At 53.0% G+C, this 14,090-nt stretch overlaps 1 protein-coding gene across 7 annotated transcripts; it reads left to right on the forward strand.

Moving 5' to 3' along the window:
* The first annotated feature begins 379 nt into the window (after positions 1–379).
* Positions 380–14,088, forward strand: LOC149914084 (uncharacterized). Of its 7 annotated transcripts, none has more exons than XR_016460620.1 (3): positions 380–1,231; positions 1,476–3,754; positions 13,947–14,053. XR_016460620.1 is itself a non-coding variant. In XM_090127668.1 (3 exons), the coding sequence occupies exons 1-3, from the start codon at positions 903–905 to the stop codon at positions 14,041–14,043; spliced, it is 456 nt and encodes a 151-aa protein (XP_089983794.1). In that variant the 5' UTR covers positions 380–902; the 3' UTR covers positions 14,044–14,088. The 7 variants fall into 7 exon arrangements, 4 of the variants coding, with proteins under 4 accessions (XP_089983794.1, XP_089983795.1, XP_089983793.1 ...); XR_016460621.1 differs by having other exon boundaries at positions 2,982–3,754; XM_090127668.1 differs by having other exon boundaries at positions 3,655–3,754; positions 14,017–14,088.
* Positions 14,089–14,090: the final 2 nt, after the last annotated feature.

Consider the following 14,090-nt stretch of genomic DNA (forward strand, 5'->3'; position numbering starts at 1 on the left):
GCCATCGGCATCACCATGGCGGCGGCCCCGCGTCCGCAGCCGCCAGTGGCGGAGAGCCCGCGCTCGGCCCCGCCTCCTCCGCTCTGCCATTGGTCGGTGCGCCGAACGGGGCGGGCGCTCCGCGCGGGGTCCTTTCTGTCCGCGGGCGCGCCGTCATTGCGACATCACCGCGCGCGTTCCCATGGCCCCGGCCCGGCTGCCCTCGGCGATGCCTGCCGTTGTGCGCCCGCTCCGCTTCCGGGGCCCCGGCTGCGGCTGCGGGAGGAGGGCGGGGAGGTGGGGGGCCTCAGCGAGGCCGGGCCCGCACCGCCCCGCCCCGCTCCGCTCCGTGCGGGCCTTGCTGGAGAGCGGCGAGCGCGGGCTGGCGGCCGCCGGCAGGTGGGGGAGCGGGGCGTCCGGGCGGGCGGCGCGGCCCGGCGGTGGCGCTGGGGAACCCGCTGGAGACGAGCGGCTCCGCGGGCACCTTGACGTTCCGCTCCAGGCGGTCGCGGTGCCGGCCCGAGGCCGGCGCTGTGCGGGGTGGGGCTGAGCGCGGGGCGATCAGCTGCTGCTGCAGCTCGGCCGGCTTCTCGGCCGCCTGCGCAAGGCGCTGCTGGCTCGCGTTCAGCCGAGCGTCGGCCCGTAGCTCCAGAGCCTTTTCCTTCACGCGGCCTTCCGGCCGCTCTGCCCCAAGCCCGCAGCGATGCCTGGGGTCGTTGTGACCAAAGTGCGGGACCCGGCGTGTGGTGGTGTCGAACCTCGTGCCGTTGGCATCAGCCGTCGATCGGCCTGACCGGAGCCCCCTGCAGGGTCTTTAGGCAGATTATAGGCGGATGCCGTAGCTGAGGGGCGATGGGAGACAGGGAGGGGAGCATCCTGCCGTGCCACCGGCAGCCCGGGGACCACGTGCTGTGGGTGCCGGCATGAAGCTCCTCCATCCGTCAGCACGGGAGCTGCGGTTCTGGCTGCAGCGGCAGGAACTCAGCGCAGCCCTGCAGAGAGCGGTCCGGCAGCACGAGAAGAAGATGACGGCCGTGGAGTGCGAGAGCCTCAGCAGCGTCTGCAGCCCGCAAGGAGCTGAGCGGGGCTGGGAAGAGGAAGCTGTGGGAGTCCTGGGGAGGGACTCCCAGAATAGCAGCGTGAGTGGCAGGATCAGCTGCTTCCTCCTGACACCGTTTCCTTTGAGAAGCCAGTGCAGAAGCCAGACCCCATTGTCACATCTGTGGGGTTGCACAGAACGCACAGGCATGGGGTAAGTTTAGGTTGGATATAAGGACAAACTTCTATACAGTAAGGGTTGTTGAGCACTGGAATGGGCTCCCTGGGGAGGTGGTTGAGTCACCATCACCGAACATGTTTAAAAACTGTTTGGATGTGGTGCTCCAGTACATGATTTAGAGGAGGGTTGTTAGAGTTGGGGTACTTTGGTCAGGTCGTGGTTGGACTCGATGCTCTTGAAGTTCTTTTCCAACGTGAGCGATTCTGTGATTCTGCAGGGACACAGTGTGTTGGACTGCTGTTTGTTGCAGAGCACCAGCACAGGGCAGGACTGGGGACTGGGAAGATCACAGAAGATCACAGAAACACCAAGGTTAGAGAAGACCTGTAAGATCATCCAGTCCAACCGTCCACCTATCACCAGTAGTTCTCATTAAACCATATCCCTCAACATGAAATCCAAACGTTCCTTGAACACCTCCAGGGTTGGTGACTCCACCACCTCCGTAGGCAGCCCATTCCACTGCCTGACCACTCTTTGAGAGAAGTAGTATTTCCTAACGTCCAGCGTAAATCTCCCCTGCTGCAGCTTGAAGCCATTCCCTCTAGTTCTGTCACCAGTTACATGAGAGAAGAGGCTAACCCCCAGCTCACTACAACCTCACTTCAGGTAGTTATAGAGAGCAATAAGGTCTGCCCTGGGCCTCCTCTTCTCCACACTAGCTGCTAATGGATCGCTCCATTAATGCAAAATTGCTGTAATTAAGAGCAGCTCCTGCACAAGACTGGGCACTGAGACCTTTGTGTCTGTCAGTGATTCTCCAGCACGTTCTGTGCACGTGGCTGCTTTGCTTTCTAGGGCCTGGGAACAGCCAACAGCACTCTGATCAGAGTGATGGTGTCCTGCTCCGAAAAAGGATCTTTTTAGATCTGCTCTTCTTACCTGTATCCTCTCTTCTGTTCTGCCCTCTTTCTTCTCCCCTCTTGTTCATCACTCTTCTCCCCCTTACAAGCTCCTCTCTTCCCTTTTTCCTTTGTTCTGCTCAATCTTTTCTCTCCTCTCCTTCTCTCCTCTCCTCTCCTCTTTGTTGGCAAGAGGGCTTCGAGCTCCCTTGCTGGTGCGGAGAGAGAGGCTCAGACTCCCTTGCTGGTGCAGAAGGAACGATGAAGGACTTTTACTGAAGATGCTTACAACCTTTTATACCCGTGAAACAGCAACTTACATGTAGGAAGCAGGAGCCTCGTGTGTGTTTACGTCTGGCTCAAGTTACTGCTAAGCTTTTTTACTCATTAGCGTAGGGTAATAGGTGGGGTTGAGGGTGGAACAAGGGGTGGTACAAGGAGAGTGGGGATTGGTTCATGGGTTTCCTGGGTGGGTTCGTGGGTTTCCTGGGCGGTCGCGTGTCACGGTATATAAGTGCTTGTTACGCAGCAATAAATTGGCTTTCGGCATAGGAACGCTGGTCGTTCGGTCCGTCCGACTGTCCCCTCGCCAGAGGTCGATGTTGCGCAGCAACAATTAGCAAGATAATGACTTTATCCCACATCTCCCCCTTTTCTATTAAGAGAAAAAGAAGCACGGTTCAAAAACAATCCTAAAAGTAGCTAAACTAAAATTAATACACTGAACAAGGATGGGTTCTGTAGAGTACAAACAGCAGTCCATATTAACCAGTCCCAACGATTCCAATTCTTATGATTCCTTGGTGACACAGTTGACAAAGTGCGTCTTGTCGCTGTGAGTCCAAACCACTGATGAAAGTGCTGTGGTCACGTTACAGCAGATGATGAGACGGATGGCCAGACCCCCCAGATTTGCATGAGCACCCCCTGGGCACCCCAGGACTCCTCTGGGACATCCCCAGACCCTTCTGGATGACTCCAGGACCACTCAGACCCACATGAGAACTCCCTGGACCCTACCAGACCCTGCTGGGCCATTTCCCAATCAGCCCAGGGACTCCTCAGAGCTCTTGGGCCCATAGTGGGAACTTCCAGATCCTTCCATGGTGCCACAGGACCAACCCGGGGACTCCCTGGACACCCCAAGGTCCCGCTGGGATATCTCCAGACTCTTCTGGTTGAGTCCAGAAGAGCCCCCTGGAGCCCCCAAACCTCTCTAGGATGTCTCATGCAGATCCTTCTGCATGATTCCAAGGGGGGATAAGGGGAGATAAAGGGGGGTGTGGGTGAGGAGAGAAAGGGGTCAGTGGGGCTTTTTTGGGCTGGAAAGGGGGGTTGTGTGGAATCTAGGGGGGGAAGGTGTGAGCGAGTGGGACTGCTGTGGGGTGTAAAGAGGATCTGGTGATGGAGGGAGAGGTGGAATGGGGAAACTGGGGAGTTGTGGGGAGCTTCTATAGTAAAGGAAGTCTAGGGGCAGAGTGTGGGGGATGGGGGGGAAAGCAGAGGTTCTGACACAGTGCCTGTTCAACAGCTCCCCTTTGTGTCCCTTCCCAGGGAGAATCCACACTGCCTGAATGACACTGGGCACACAGCTTCCTTCTTAGCTGGACGTCAAGACACCTTGCTGACACAGATCTTCTGTAAGAGACGCAAGGTTAGTTTGGAAATCCATGAGCTTCTCTAAGGTCATGCGTTACATCGAAGATCTAAAGGTAATCACAGAATCATAGCATAGCCTGGGTTGAAAAGGACCACAATGACCATCTAGTTTCAACCCCCTGCCATGTGCAGGGACACCGTCCACCAGACCAGGCTGCCCTGAGCCACGTCCAGCCTGGCCTCGAATGTCCCAAAGGATGGGGCATCCACGTCCTCTATGGGCTACCTTTTAAAATGCCTCACCACCGTCTGAATGCAAAACGTCCCCCTGATATCTAAACTAAATCTCCCCTGTCTCAATTTAAAACCATTCCCCATTATCCTGTCATTATCCACCCTCGTAAACATCTGTTCTCCCTCCAGTTTAAACGTTTCCTTCAAGTCCTGGGAGGTCTCCCGGAGCCTTCTCTTCTCCAAGCTGAACAAGCCCCGGTCCCTCGTTGCACCAAGAATGCCTCGGCGGCTGCATTTCCCTCGTCCCCCACCAGGGGGCGCTGCTCCCCATCCAGCTCAGCACGCACCCTGCGCTCACTTCCAGGGGGCGTTCTCAGCAGCGTGCGCCCTTTGCACCGGGCAGCCCGGGCTGCGCTTTACTGACGTGCTGCTCGGCCGCGTTCACAACGTGTGCTCCAGTCAGCCCGCAGGCTGTCGGCTTTTCAGCGTCTATTACACAGCCCAGTGCCGGAGCTGGTGTGCGCTAAAGGCACCTGCAGCTGCCGGGACAGCCTGAAGAAAAGCCTCGGGAGGGGTTTGCACGACCCCAGGTGAGCCGTCAGCCCGGCGCTAAGCGCACAGAAGGGAACGCTGGAAGGGCCGCTAGAGGCAGATGTTGCCTGCTGGGTCCCCGAAGGGAAACTGCGGGCTGCCGGGGAGAGAGAGGGGAGTGGAAATTCCCCCGTTGGAGGCTTCACATTCAGACACTCCAAAGGAGGAGTTGAAAGCTGCCATCAATCCATGCGTGCAGAGCTGTGGAGCGGGATCATCTCGTGTCTGCCGTGGCCCAGAGGGAGAAACGCACTCCCGGCTGGGCTGCGTTACACAGAGCCAACCGGGCAGCAGAGCACGCTGAGCTCCTCTGCTCACTTCCTCACTGTCCCAGCTCCAACCCCTTCCTGTGCCTCTCGGAGCCCAAGCCGGGCTGCAACACGCCTGGGAACCGCTGCTCCCCTCGTTGCAGCCCGTCTGGCCCAGCAAACCTGCCGTGCTGGGCAGGAGCTGGAGCCGGGACCGGGCTCCCGCCTGGGCTACAGCAGCGCCGGTTCCGCCCCGCCCGGTGCCGCTCCCCGCTGCCCTCCCACCGCTGCTGGCAGGGGGCAGGAAGCGTGCGCTCCTCTGCACGAGGCACGAAGGGCTCCTACCTTGGGTGCGGAGCAGGCTGCTCCCACCTCTGGTGCAGGCAACCGGGCTCCTGGGAGTCGCTCCTGGGAGAGCAGGGGATGCCGAGTGCCCGCAGCCCGGAGCTGGCCGCAGGACGGCCTTGCTGCACCTCCTGCCGCCGCGGTGCTGCCCGGATGGCTTCCAGCCAGGCTCTGGCCGCTTCGGCACAGCCTCAGGTGCCGGGCAGCAATTCCCACAGCGAGCACGCCCCGAGCCGGCTGCCAGGCCGTGGGCAGTTTCACAGCTCGTTCTCGTGGCACATCTGCACCCGTGGGAGAGAGGGGAGGATGGGGGCTGTGTTTTGTCACGCTAATGAAGCGTCACTCTCTGCTCCGTCCCTTTGCTTCCTTTGCTGGGGACATTCGCACATCCTTGCGGTCGCACATCCCCACGTTGCTGTCCTGGCGCTCCTTTAACTCCTCTCACCCGTGAGCAGGTCCCAGAAGAGGCAATCTCCGGCTGCCCTGCTCTCGAGGGCAGCATCTCCCTGCAGCTGGCGCACTTCCTCACTGAGCGCTGCCCATGGCACTCATGGCACGTTTCTCCTCACTGAGCGAGTGACTTCTATTGCTAACAACTTCCTATCCTGCTTTCTCAATTCGGTCTTCTCTGCAAGGCATGAGCATGGTTAAGCTCTCTGTTGTATGAGGGCTGGCTATGCTATAACTCTCGAGGCCCACACATCTACTGTGGGGCAGAGAAAGAGCCCTGGTATGGACCAGGTACATTACAGGTACAGGGACCCGTATGTCTTAAGGAGATGTCCTCCATTTGGGTGAAGGAGCGAGGGTGCTCCCCCAGAGGGTGGATCCACAGCTATAGGCTGTGTGATGCAGATCGGTGTGGGAGCACAACCCTTGAGAGCAGGGTCCCACTTGGGGAGGTATCTCTGAGGTGAAATCTTGCAAGGCACCCTGAGATTGAGGCTATAATGCGCTCGGGAATGTAAGCTTTGTAATACTTTGGAGAAATCATTGCAACAAAAATGCGCTGGGGGGCATTTGCAGTTAGCTGCCAGGAAGGGGCCTGGTAGGATCATGTAACGAGTAAATGTCCAAACTGGTTTTTCATTGTTGTTATCTTTGTGATTGTTAAGTGTTTCTGTTATAAAATTATTGCTTGTGGAATTCCATTTACAATACAAGTGCTCTTGTTGCTGGGAGACATTGGTTATAGCTCGTGCCCAGGGAATTTGGTGTTCCTGTGCCCTGGGGAAGTAGGCAGACTCCATTACCCAGCAACGAGACTTTATAAGCGGCTGCTATCTAGTGTGAATGCTAACCTTTGGATCCAAGGTGTGAGTGGTGTGAACGTGGGAATCGAGTTTAATTGGATATTTGTTTAACCCTGTATTTGTTATCAGAGCCTTGACCTGTAGTACTGCCCAGGAATTACAGTGGAATAGAGGAAACTGGCATTTTGGTTGGCGTTGTGGACTGGGGTTTAAAGAGGAGTATGTATTTGGTCACAGTAACTTACTAGCTATAAGGTGTGGACTTTGGGGAACAATAAAGAATCAATGAAATTTAGTATGGAGGAACACAGGGAAAGGAAGTTCCCAGGCAAATTCCACCTGAGATATTGCTGGAGAGCCTGGGGGCCCCGTGAGCAAGAAAACTTTAATTAAAAATTGTAATCAGTGGTGGTTGGAAGGCGATGACCATTTAGCAGTTAATATTGTTTTTGCGAAGGCAGGAGATGAGATGCTGGGAGCGAATAGCCTTCATCTGCAGAGACCTGGGAAACTTGATATCCCAGTGTTAGCACGGGAAGCCTTAGGAAGGGAGGAGCTGAGAGCAGGGCTCTAGGACCCAGAGATCTCCTCAGGAAGAGCTGAAGGGGGAGAGCTGGAAGGGCCCAAGAGGGTTCTGCCCCCGTTGAACGGGAAAGCAGTTAGTGCAAAAAGAGGCGCTGGATTTGGTAACAGATGCAGTAACAGTCAAGGGTAGAGAAGATTAAGCTGAGGAAGGAATTGCAGCAAAGTGTGGAATTTGTAGTAACTGGAGCATCTAATTGGGTGTTAAATACTCCAGTGAGTGGTGAATTTGTAATTTGTGATTTGAATTTGTAACCGTAAGGGAAGACACTGGCAAAAGTGAGCCTTAACTTAGTGTAGGTAAACAGGTAGGGATACACAAATGTTTGTAGGTGCCAAATTCACCAAAGCCTTTTCTAGGGCAAGATTTATTAGAACAACTGGAATCTTGAAATCAAGTTGAAAGGAAAATTGGAATGTAAGGTACAAGAAGAACAGTTAATGGAGGTGCTTAGTTTAGCATTGATCACTACCCCTGCTGGGACCAGGATCCCAGACAAAGGAAGTGATCAAGTCTATCCTGGGGTGTGGGTAGTAGAGACCCCAGGAAGAGCTAAGAATGCAGCACCACTAGCAATCGGAATAAAGCAGGGAGCTCGGCCGGTTCGGATTAAACTGTACCCCCTCAGATTCGGAGATGGGAAAGGAATCCAGCCAATAATTGACAGTTTTCAGAAATTCGGGTTGTTACTGGAGTGTGAGCACAAGATTTAAGGGCCATCAATAGAATAGTGTAGGATTTATACCCATTGGTAGCATACCCATACACGCTGCTTCCAAAATTATCAGGTGAATTGGCATGGTTTACCGTTCTGGACCTAGAAGATGCCATTTTTTGTCCACCATTGAGTCCAGAGAATCAGCTCATGTTTACCTTTGAGTGGGAGAATCCTGATTCAGGAAGAACAACACAACTTACATGCACAGCACTTTTCCAGAGGTTAAAACAAACAAACAAACAAAAGTCCCACTCTTTTCAGGAGCCAACTTGCCAAAGACTGGAGCAATGGGTACGGCCCCAGGACAAGGAACCCTGTCACAGCACATGGATGACCTTCTGATAGCTACCACAACAAAGGAGATATGCATAGCAAGGACAATTAGTCTACTAAACTTTCTCGGACTTGATGGCTATTGAGTTTCTCCACAGAAAGCCCAGATGGCGTGGCCACAAGTAACCTATTTGGGTTACGAAATTGCTGCTGGATTCCAAACCCTAGAGAACTACAAGGAAGGAAGCGATTTGCCAGACTGTGGAACCTCAAGCAGCAAAGGCGCTCCTGACTTTCCTAGGGATGACAAGGTGGTGTTGCATATGGATATACAACTATGGAATACTGGTAAAAACTCTCTATGCCCTTTTTAAATCCTATCCAGAGGTCCTCATTCAGGTTGAGGAGGGCAAAGCAGACTAAGGTTTACCTGTGGCAATTAGACACAGACTCTGTTGTTTGTGCAGAACAAAAACTTTTATTGTGTACAGTGAACTTGAACAATATGCTCTTGGTCAAGTGTCTTATGAATTGTGACCCTTTTGCTGCATGCGGCAGTGCTGGATCTTCCATCCCGCCCTGAAGGAGATGGCACTAGAGCTGGGCTCGTCCCTCTTGTGCCATCCCGTGGCACACAGGCCACTCACCTCTGTCAGCCACCTCAGGTTTGCCACTGGTCAGCTTGACCTTGATAGCATCTGCTCACTCCCGTGCCAGGTGCACAAGCTGGACGCCTCGTGATCACGTCGAGAGGTTCGGTCTGGCACAGATAGTTACAATCTTTCGGTTTTCTCCCTTCATTCTGCTGAACTTGTTTACATCTCCCAAGGTCTTTTGCTAATCAGAGCAAGAATGTCCTTCTTTTCTCCCGGCGATACACAGAGTAAAGGAAGCAAAATACAGGACCTGGATAAACTAATCGAGGGGGCTTGGAGAGCATTCAGAAACAGAGGACACAGAGGTGCAGGCTTCAAAACAAGATAATAGTTCCCACCTCCCTATTATGGGCCATAATCATGGCTGAGCACAGGAAAACTCACTGGGGAACTGAGACCCTGTATAAATACTTGAGCCAACGGGTTGTGGCTTGGAATTTATACACCACCACTAAGCAGGTAACACAGCAATGTGAGATCTGTTTACAGAGTAATCCTAGAACAGGCCCCAGGGTGCCCTGGGACAAATAGGGAAGGGAATTTATCCTGGGCAACAATGGTGAATTGATTTCCCTGAACTCCCAAGAAAAGGGGGGTATAGGTATATGCTGGTATTAACAGACACCTCTTCAGGTTGGCCATAGGCTTTTCCCTTGCAGGACCAACAGGGTGCAGGGAGTAACTAAAGTACTGTTACAAGAGATAATTCCAGGATTTGGGGTTCCAGAACATATCATATCATATCATATCATATACAGCGATCAATGTGAAAGAGCAAGCTTGTGGAGCTACACGTGAGTTAAGAAGACATCTCAACCCCAGTGGAATATTAAGAAGACTGGACCATTGGAGCTAAGGATTAAGAGACAGTAAGTTTAGAATGTGTTTATAGATTGCACTTGCTTTAGCCTGGCGTGAAATCACCTATTCAAATATCACTAGTGGTTAGCCTAAAGCTCACTGATTGTTGGATATGTACAGCCTTACCAAGAGATGGAGGAATGGAAATCCTTCAGTGTGGGATTCCCTCCACCAATTGGACACTATGGGTGGCACAGGAAGTAGGTGTAGGTGTGCAAATAAAATCACGACAATAGGAAAAAGGACCTAAATTCAGTATACAACTATAGACAGGCCTCAATGTGAGACCCTTCCTGAGAACTAGAAAGGACATTATGAGGAGGATACTTAGTGCTTCAATGGAACAGCGCCTCCTCCAGGGATACTGAGAACCTCTTGGAAAAGGGTGAAGCAGGTAATAACCCCCATATAGACAGGCCCTCTGGGTTCCGTAGTTTTATTGGATGGTTTATTCCTAGACTAGGAGTAAGTGAATCAGAAAAGGCAATTATCAGTATAGCAGCAACATTAGGGAAATCAAGAACTCAACTATGGATGCTATTCTTGGATTGCAGACAGAGGCATCCTCTCTTAGTCAAGTAGTATTGCAGAAAGGAATGGCTCTTGATCTCCTGACGGCCAAAGAAGGAGGGGTGTACGCTATAATCAATCAAAACTGACGAAACTCAAAGAAAAGAAACAGATGTGCACACTAAACTATGGGAATAAATTCAGGTGATCCACCTTTTTTGGATAACACCTCATTTGGATTTACAGAACTGTGGAGCAGATTAACCAGTTGGTTACCAGGCTTTGCCTGGCTAAAGCAACTCTTCAAGGCTTGTGTAATCTTACTCTTTCTTGGAATATTCGTATGTGTTGTTACATTGTTTCTTGAGTATGTTTAATGGAAACAGCATAAGATACACTAAAAGATGGAAAGCGGGGCGTTCTTCATAAATCCTGAGGTGAGAATGGTGTCATCTAGCGACGTGACAATTGCTAGATTGTAGAAAAGGGGGGAATTGATGTGGGACTATTTCTTTAGAATTGTTTCGGAATTATGTACTAGGTAAGGAGGTGTAGAGCAGAAAAAGGTGACGCAGACGCTTTGGGGGGGACGTCAGAGGGGGGGTTGACTCACCCTTCCTAGCAGCAGCCTGGAGAAGGGGGAGGTGAGCCGAGGAATGCATCTCTCGCACCGCTCCAGGCACTCGTGCTCACTTACTGGTTCCTTGCTGTGCCACTACAGCAAGGAATAAGAGCTGCAAGCCACAGTAACTCAGCAGTTGGGGTGGAGAATATTATAACTTCTTGGAACCAGTGAATATCTCCTCCTATACTAAGGGTAATATCAGAATAATCTACTCCTCCTTCCTTAGAATCAATCGTAATATCCTCTCCTATTCTTGCATATGTGTAACTTGTCTCTATAAATATCCTTAAACTGTCCTTTTACGGTATGCATGTTAGGAGAGGCTACTCCCTCAGTACCCAGCGTGTGTGTGCAGTGCTGTAACTCAAAATATACCTGCTTTATAACCACTTTGTGGTTATGGAGTTTGATTTTCCACAAGTCATCCTGTTCAGGCCATGATCTGTGTTCTTCCACACATATGGAAGTTCTGTTTAGCCTTGAGTGAGAAAGAAGTGAGAACACTTGGAAGAATCTGGTGAACCATGTCCCAGACTAGACTAGGGTGGGCTTCTTTGTTAGCTTCCTTGTTTGTTTTCTTTTTCTTTTTCTTTTTCTTTTTTTTTTTTCTTCTCAAGAGCAGAGTCAGAAGAGGATGTGTTAACCTCCTCTACCATAGGGATACTGGACCTTTTGTTACAAAACCATTGCTTTCTAGAAGACTTTGATGTGAGCGGAGGAAATAATTTTGCTCATGTGTGCAGCTGGGTTACCAGCACAAAGGAAAGAGATGCGGCTGTGATCACGGCAAAGTTCAGAGGAACATCCCCTGCAGAAAGATGTGTAGAGTTTAAACATTGCCAAGTGAAACTTGGAGCCCACTTTTGCCCCACAGAAAATGCAATAGAAAAGGAAGCAGTCTTCTCCGGACACAAACCCCCGGTTACCCCGAGGGCGGTTCCTTCTGGATGATCTTAAAGTCAGTAGATCTACATAAGTGAACAGCAGAGCTGGCCCTCGTAAAGTAGAGAGCTTAACCATGCTCATGCCTTGCAGAGAAGACCGAATTGAGAAAGCAGGATAGGAAGTTGTTAGCAATAGAAGTCACTCGCTCAGTGAGGAGAAACGTGCCATGAGTGCCATGGGCAGCGCTCAGTGAGGAAGTGCGCCAGCTGCAGGGAGATGCTGCCCTCGAGAGCAGGGCAGCCGGAGATTGCCTCTTCTGGGACCTGCTCACGGGTGAGAGGAGTTAAAGGAGCGCCAGGACAGCAACGTGGGGATGTGCGACCGCAAGGATGTGCGAATGTCCCCAGCAAAGGAAGCAAAGGGACGGAGCAGAGAGCGACGCTTCATTAGCGTGACAAAACACAGCCCCCATCCTCCCCTCTCTCCCACGGGTGCAGATGTGCCACGAGAACGAGCTGTGAAACTGCCCACGGCCTGGCAGCCGGCTCGGGGCGTGCTCGCTGTGGGAATTGCTGCCCGGCACCTGAGGCTGTGCCGAAGCGGCCAGAGCCTGGCTGGAAGCCATCCGGGCAGCACCGCGGCGGCAGGAGGTGCAGCAAGGCCGTCCTGCGGCCAGCTCCGGGCTGCGGGCACTCGGCATCCCCTGCTCTCCCAGGAGCGACTCCCAGGAGCCCGGTTGCCTGCACCAGAGGTGGGAGCAGCCTGCTCCGCACCCAAGGTAGGAGCCCTTCGTGCCTCGTGCAGAGGAGCGCACGCTTCCTGCCCCCTGCCAGCAGCGGCGGGAGGGCAGCGGGGAGCGGCACCGGGCGGGGCGGAACCGGCGCTGCTGTAGCCCAGGCGGGAGCCCGGTCCCGGCTCCAGCTCCTGCCCAGCACGGCAGGTTTGCTGGGCCAGACGGGCTGCAACGAGGGGAGCAGCGGTTCCCAGGCGTGTTGCAGCCCGGCTTGGGCTCCGAGAGGCACAGGAAGGGGTTGGAGCTGGGACAGTGAGGAAGTGAGCAGAGGAGCTCAGCGTGCTCTGCTGCCCGGTTGGCTCTGTGTAACGCAGCCCAGCCGGGAGTGCGTTTCTCCCTCTGGGCCACGGCAGACACGAGATGATCCCGCTCCACAGCTCTGCACGCATGGATTGATGGCAGCTTTCAACTCCTCCTTTGGAGTGTCTGAATGTGAAGCCTCCAGCGGGGGAATTTCCACTCCCCTCTCTCTCCCCGGCAGCCCGCAGTTTCCCTTCGGGGACCCAGCAGGCAACATCTGCCTCTAGCGGCCCTTCCAGCGTTCCCTTCTGTGCGCTTAGCGCCGGGCTGACGGCTCACCTGGGGTCGTGCAAACCCTTCCCGAGGCTTTTCTTCAGGCTGTCCCGGCAGCTGCAGGTGCCTTTAGCGCACACCAGCTCCGGCACTGGGCTGTGTAATAGACGCTGAAAAGCCGACAGCCTGCGGGCTGACTGGAGCACACGTTGTGAACGCGGCCGAGCAGCACGTCAGTAAAGCGCAGCCCGGGCTGCCCGGTGCAAAGGGCGCACGCTGCTGAGAACGCCCCCTGGAAGTGAGCGCAGGGTGCGTGCTGAGCTGGATGGGGAGCAGCGCCCCCTGGTGGGGGACGAGGGAAATGCAGCCGCCGAGGTCCAGCCCAGTCCCCAAGTGTGGGGAAAGCGCATTTCTGGAACGTAGGTCTCACCCTATATGACTACATGACCCACATGACTATGAGCTACTTTATGGCTCCTTTTGTATACCAGAGGCTTCCTCCCGCTTTGAGAATGGATTTGGCCTAGGTGAGGCTAAGATGTGTATTACAGTGTTAGGTGAGGGAGCTGTAGAGCTAGGGACAAAATAATGTGGCATGATGCACGTGAAATGATTTGCCTTAGGGCATTTCATCATTGATGATAGTCCAAAAAGTCCACCAAACAATCTCTCCTCCTCAAAATTAAGACACTTGCACTTATGCCTTTGCAGGACAGATCTTTCCAGGTACAATCCCTTCCTGGTTTTGTGCAATTATCACCAGCCTCTGTTTTCAAAAGACAGGTGCCTGTGACAGATAGGTGAATATCTCCAGGAACCAAACTGAAACAATAGAAGCTAGGCACTTAATAAAAAATAATCCCTCACAAAGCCTACCTAAATTGTTCAGTATCGAAATATTTTACAAATCTGGGTCATGGATCCCTAAGTTCATTTGGGGAGATGCCTACGTGGTCACCCTCACAGCGGTATGAGTCCCTTTTTAAAGCCGGTGGGGCAGGAAGCCTCCTCTGCATCTCCCAGCATCCCTGGCCTTTGGTTATTACTAAAAGGTTTCTCTTTAGCTCCTGTTTGATCTTCCATCATCACAAAACAGCTGCTGTAAGGTCTTCTTCCCATTTGGCCTCTGACTAATCACATCTATCCTGATGTCTGATAGAGAGAATGCCTCTTTGCGGTCTAATGGGAGCAGTGAGGGATTCAACAAAGGACCTTCCTTCCACTTTTAGAAAGAACTTTCATCAAAACGTAACTAAGCTAAGAAAACGGCTAGAGAACTGCTTACCATCTCCTTCAATCACAT

This window comes from Phasianus colchicus, chromosome 31, assembly GCF_987193195.1.
Source record: "Phasianus colchicus chromosome 31, bPhaCol1.hap1.1, whole genome shotgun sequence".
NCBI classification, from domain to species: Eukaryota; Metazoa; Chordata; class Aves; order Galliformes; family Phasianidae; genus Phasianus; species Phasianus colchicus.

Excerpts from the sequence above, each read along its gene's own strand:
- LOC149914084 (XM_090127666.1), top strand. The coding sequence starts at position 903 with ATGAAGCTCCTCCATCCGTCAGCACGGGAGCTGCGGTTCTGGCTGCAG. Across the intron at positions 1,232-3,654 it reads ACAGAACGCACAGGCATGGG|GGAGAATCCACACTGCCTGA; the intron begins GTAAGTTTAGGT and ends GTCCCTTCCCAG. Across the intron at positions 3,755-4,122 it reads TCTTCTGTAAGAGACGCAAG|TTTAAACGTTTCCTTCAAGT; the intron begins GTTAGTTTGGAA and ends TTCTCCCTCCAG.